At 31.7% G+C, this 5,554-nt stretch overlaps 1 protein-coding gene across 1 annotated transcript; it reads right to left on the reverse strand.

The window, feature by feature from the left end:
• Positions 1-1,041: 1,041 nt before the first annotated feature.
• Positions 1,042-4,144, reverse strand: LOC118446936 (arrestin domain-containing protein 17). Its single transcript, XM_035878173.2, has 8 exons — positions 3,987-4,144; positions 3,740-3,855; positions 2,825-2,944; positions 2,178-2,392; positions 1,863-2,036; positions 1,621-1,794; positions 1,318-1,561; positions 1,042-1,219 (listed from the first exon to the last, which is right to left on the reverse strand). Exons 1-8 carry the CDS (start codon positions 4,040-4,042, stop codon positions 1,059-1,061), a joined length of 1,260 nt encoding a protein of 419 aa, XP_035734066.1. The 5' UTR covers positions 4,043-4,144; the 3' UTR covers positions 1,042-1,058.
• Between the last annotated feature and the right edge of the window lie 1,410 nt (positions 4,145-5,554).

The raw sequence follows: 5,554 nt of genomic DNA on the forward strand, positions 1-5,554 counted from the left end.
GATCGTAGCCAAAGGAACCGTCAACCATTGAGCTTCTCCGTCTAGAGCTTTGGTCTCTTCTTCTATAGCTAACGTCTTTGATCACGAATTTCAACATTGATTTGTCAATGATTTTTTGGGGTTTACTTCTAATGTAACGAGATGTTTCGTTTTAAGAATTATCTGATTAGACAGTCGTGTTCGATAATGAATTTTAATAGCAACAAATTAATTATCTTTTGTAATCGGACATCTCTTCATCTCCATTCAAAAACGTCTTTTTATGTACATACCTATACCCGGATAAATTGGATCTTTGCAATTTCTTTCTCCAATTTCATTTTCAATTCGATATCGTAACCAGCAAATTCGATCGGGTTATGTAAATTGTATAATACTATTCGTTTTTCAGTCTGGTATAGAAGGATATACGGATCGAGATATGTAGCGAATAGGTAAAAACAAGATACTCGTCTGATGTAATCTTTATATTCAATTTGGACTAGTACAATATATACGCATATAGATTATACATATTTGTTTGTTTGCTTTTCTTTCTTTTTTTTTTATACAAGTTTCCATCGATATCAAACGTTAAGTTTTTTTTATTTTTTTTTTATTTTGTTTTTTATTTTTTTTTTATTTTTTATAATTTTTATTTTTATAATTCTTCTAACTCTTATACAATATGAGCTTGCGTAAAATTTCGAAGAATTATATTTTAACGACTCTGTGGTTTGGTCCCAAAGGGTTTCCAAATTTCACTGGGTATATTTATACTGGGCACTTAGAAGTATAAAATACTTGATCGTTTCGTATTGTACTTGCCAACGTATTTTATTTCCCGGAGAAACAAATCGATGGCAGAATAATAAAAGGCAATAGAGTTGGACAACGTTAGACGAAAAGGGAATTGAGATCTAATCGAACCATTATTGCGAATACGATTTGTTTTAAATTTTATATTCCCTTCTCTGTTGTAACGTCTGTCATCGTGTTTACGTATGTATGTACGTCGACTTTATAAAGCAACGAAGCAAAGGCTACTGTTTACCGATTAACTGGCGCTCCTTTCATTTTTAGTTAGCGTCCTTCCTTTTGATTAAACTTCTGAATTTGTACACACGGTATACGGGAGAGTAAGGTTTGACCTCTCCATCACTATCACCATCATCTCCCGTGGGATCGTCTCGGTCCGGTTTCGAAGATCGATATATTTGACTTTTCTCATAGACGGGTACTAAACAAAACAATAACAAGAAAAATACATGAATAAATTTCGTCATTCATTTGCAACAAATCGTGAGTTGCATAACGTTTTCAAGTATCAACGCTTACACAATATTTCTGATTGATTCGTCTCTTCTATTTTCTTTATTGAAGGTTTATCTTCATCCAAATAAGATACTTCCGGAGTACTTAAAACATTCGATGATAATGTATCAAGAGGTAACGAAAATGTATCTTGTGGATTTTCATAATTTTGAAGAGGTACTGTACCAATTATCACGTTCGTTCGTAGCTTTAAATTTTTCTGAAACATTCTGTAGTACCATTCGCTTACATCGACGCAAGCTTCTACCTGTAGATTTTATTGTCTTTTAAATATAACTATCTTCAATTCGATTAGCTTTAATTTACCTTAAGGGTATATAAAACGTCAATGATATTGCAATGAATCATTCCAGTCGGTGGTACAGCGGGTACGTCAAAAAAGATATCATAAGATTTACAATTTTTGTCGATCGGTTGTTCGATTTCAACTACTATCTCTTTATGCTTCCTAGATTTTTCCGTAACATGATACATAATTACCTAAAATCAAATTATAAAGATTATTGATTAAATGTAATATAACAAGCGGAAGAAGTTTGAATTGTTACCTTTTTAAAAACAATTCGTAGTTTTTTAACAACGACATTCGAATAATTCTTTAACAATATTTGAATCGGTATAGTTTGTCCTGGAACGTAACCTCTTACTGGCAATGACATCGACATTTTAAGTGATTCAGTTTGACCCATATAAATTTTAGATTGCTTCTCGCTAACGGGTAGCTTAAATGAATGAATATAGTTTACAAATCTTGATATATACAAAAATACGTTCAAAAAATGTAGCGAGAAAGAGGATATGCGATCGACATTGAACGAATCCAAGATATGTACGGCGGTGCATGTTTCCAGTTTCATACTCACCGGTGCGAGAGAATCTCGATTAAGGTCGAGGATGGGCGCAACGGTGAATGGAATAATATTGGTGGAAAACCGATAGACGCTTGTTATGTCCAACAATGCCCTAATTGAATAGCGCACACGTCCGTAGCGGCCTTCGAAGCTGCACGGTAAGTTTTCCGGAAGTGTCAGACTGAACGGGTAGACACCCCCCGTTATCGTATTTTTTGCGTTTCTGTCTGTTCGTAGACATTTTTATCGTATAAATATAAAGTATAGGATAAATTAAACACAAAAAAAATAATAGAGAGAAAGAGAGAGAGATAAAGAGAGAGAGAGAGAGAGAGAGAGAGAGAGAGAAATTTAACATTAAAAATGTTAATATTAATTTAATATTATTCAGATCATGTATGTATAGTTATGTGCCAACCCCTTTTCAAAGTCGAAAAACAAGAAAATAAAGGCATTAATATTAATTTAATATCAATAAAATTAATTTAATATTAATATTAATATTAAATCTTAAATATATGTATACATGTATATATATTTATTTATTTCTTATTTATTTTTCTATTGTTCGTTGAAAACTGACGAAACGTTTGTATAATAGCAATTTAAATGAAGCAATCAATAGAACTTTTTTTAACGAGGAGAACAATTATGTTTACCTCCTGCGATGTAGATCTCTTCGTGTAAATAATTTTCGTCAGATGAGAATTTCCGTCTTATTCCTGCCGATCGATCGGTAAAGTACACCTGTGCTTCTCCTTTACATTTTAGACGGATTCCTGAATAACAGAGACAGTCTTAATCGACGCAATTGATCGATGAGAAAGATCGTGAACCGTATGATCGATAATAGGGATATTAATTAGGGTTATCGCGAAGGATTCTAAGTAAAATTAAATACAGAATTATTGCACGTGACCCTGAAACAAATTTTCGAGGACTACAAATCTATATTGGAAATATCAGTGGTCACTCATAGAGTTCTATGTCCATATGTATGTATGTGTGTGTATGTGTGTGTGTGTGTGTGTGTGTACTTACGTACATGTGTAACATCGTTTAGAAATTTTAGGTCACTCGTTACGCAATACGATCGATACTAGGTTTGGCACGTGTTCGACTCAACGGGGAAGATTTTTAGACTTACGATAAAACAGTAGGTTATATAAAGTGTAAATAAATCTTGAATAAACGTAATGATTGTTTTTACGCTTTTAAAATATCTTCCTCTTTTTTTCCCCATCGTAAATAATTTAGACAAAATACACGTGACGTTTCGCAATGTGATTTTTTTTAGATTTCCTTTACGATAATAATATAATCGATCGTGTATATCTCTTTCGTGTTTTACATGTAAATTTATTTTTAAGCTTATATGATCTTTCTTAATAGATACATATATCCAGATCAAATTGATGATACCAAGCGGGACATTTTTTAACGATTTGTGAATTATTAAGCATTGAGACAAACAAGATCGATACTCGCGTTACGATATATTATTTAAATAGATAAGCACTTAAAAAGAAAGAAAAAAAAAAACAAACAAAAATAATGAAAAAAATTCGACTTACCAATTGCGTTGATCGGTTCGTCAAGATACAGATGAACTTTCCCAGAAATCTCGTGACCACTGTAATACACTTTCTGAGGATGATCCAATACGAGATCGATGCGTTGCAAACCGATTCTGTTTTGTTGTAAGAAATTATTATTTGTATACGTACATTCTTTTACTTTTTTTTATCTTTTTTTTTTTTTTTTTTTTATAGATCCCGATTGATCACGATGCATATAAGTATAATAGAAGCATATATGTACCTCTTGAAAGAAGTCTCAGAAATTGGAGATGTAGGTTCAGATTCTTGTTCCTCCATTATCGCGCGTGTCCCGAAGATTTTTTTAGGAAGGATTCAAGGAAGACAACAATTACGAGGAAATGTTTATGGAAATACTGAAGTATAGCATGTTATGCAAGCGGATATTCCTTTTTCTTCGATCTCATAATCCAAAACAATTTAATTTCATGAGATCAAAGAATTAAAAAGAGAAAGATGATATAACGTCACTGTCACCGGCAATGCGAGTATTTCGATGACTTACAAGTTAAGGATCTGACGCGAAGAATGTTTGTTGATAAGATTCCAAAATCGCCAGACCAAACCCGAAGAAAAGCGACGCATGCGTCAGCAGGTTCGCCAATATCATGGCGACATTCTGTCGCGCAGACTACCGAAGAACATAACCTTTGCTCTTCTCCGTTGGCACGGATAATCGAAGAATTCCCAGTTGGCCTGGATCATCCTCTGTTAGTACACGTTAAAAGTAACGGTTACGTTGTTATAGCGTGCTTTTAAATTAAGGCTAAAAATTTAATGATTTAATTCATTTTAGTCATTTACTTGAACTTTTCCTTTCCTTTTTTCTTTCTAATACATCCTTTTATTGTCGTTGATATTTTTTCGTTATCTTGATAATGTTTTTACTATTCTTTTTGAATGAAAAGATTTACAAGGGATAGAAAAAGGAATGATTTCTACCTAGGTAATCCTCTTATATTGTAGTATGAAAAACTCTATCTCGTTATATGGAACTGTACGAAAGCGAAATACTGTTATTTGTTGAAAACTATAAAATAATAAAATTTAACATTTCGTTTCACAAGAAATTCGAAGATAGATTCATATATTCTAAAGATTTATAATAATTTGTAAAATTCACTTGTAACTTTAGAAGTAAATTAATATAAATAAAAATTTTACTTTACTCTTTTTATATTTCAATTCAAAAATAATAATAAAACTCAAGTTTTATATATAATATAATAATAAAAATTAAAAATAAATATAAATATTTTTAAATTTACTAATTGTCATAGAAAAATGTTTTAATTCTATTAAAACTGATTTTTAAAAGTAGCATGTTATACGAGTGTTTTCGAAATTTTTAAACCGTGCGGTATCTATAAAAACTATGTTGACATGCACAGTGCGTGTTATAGGAGAGTTAACTATATTTTTATTTTTATTAAAACCATGATAAATAGATTTTCATAATGTAGATTAGATAGAAGCTGGTCGGCATGCTGACAAAATAACGTCATGCAAAATTTTTTTGAAAAAAGGACGTTTCTACGAATAGAAATAAGCACGAACGAAGCATCGAAACGAAGGAAACTTTTTCCTTTGGTTCGTTACGTTCTTTATGTGACGTGCTCACCGTGTTAACTTACCACAACGTGTTCACGTCTTTAGAATTCGAAGTAGTTTGGTGATCGATTTTTCAACTTTCTTTATTTTAATCGATCGATCTATCTAATTTTAGATAGTCTTCGAGGAAGTATCCTATCTCTAAGGTTTTCTTCTTTAAACGAAAAATTTAATGAACGA

This window comes from Vespa mandarinia, chromosome 8, assembly GCF_050613455.1.
Source record: "Vespa mandarinia isolate Hongniang chromosome 8, ASM5061345v1, whole genome shotgun sequence".
NCBI classification, from domain to species: domain Eukaryota; kingdom Metazoa; phylum Arthropoda; class Insecta; order Hymenoptera; family Vespidae; genus Vespa; species Vespa mandarinia.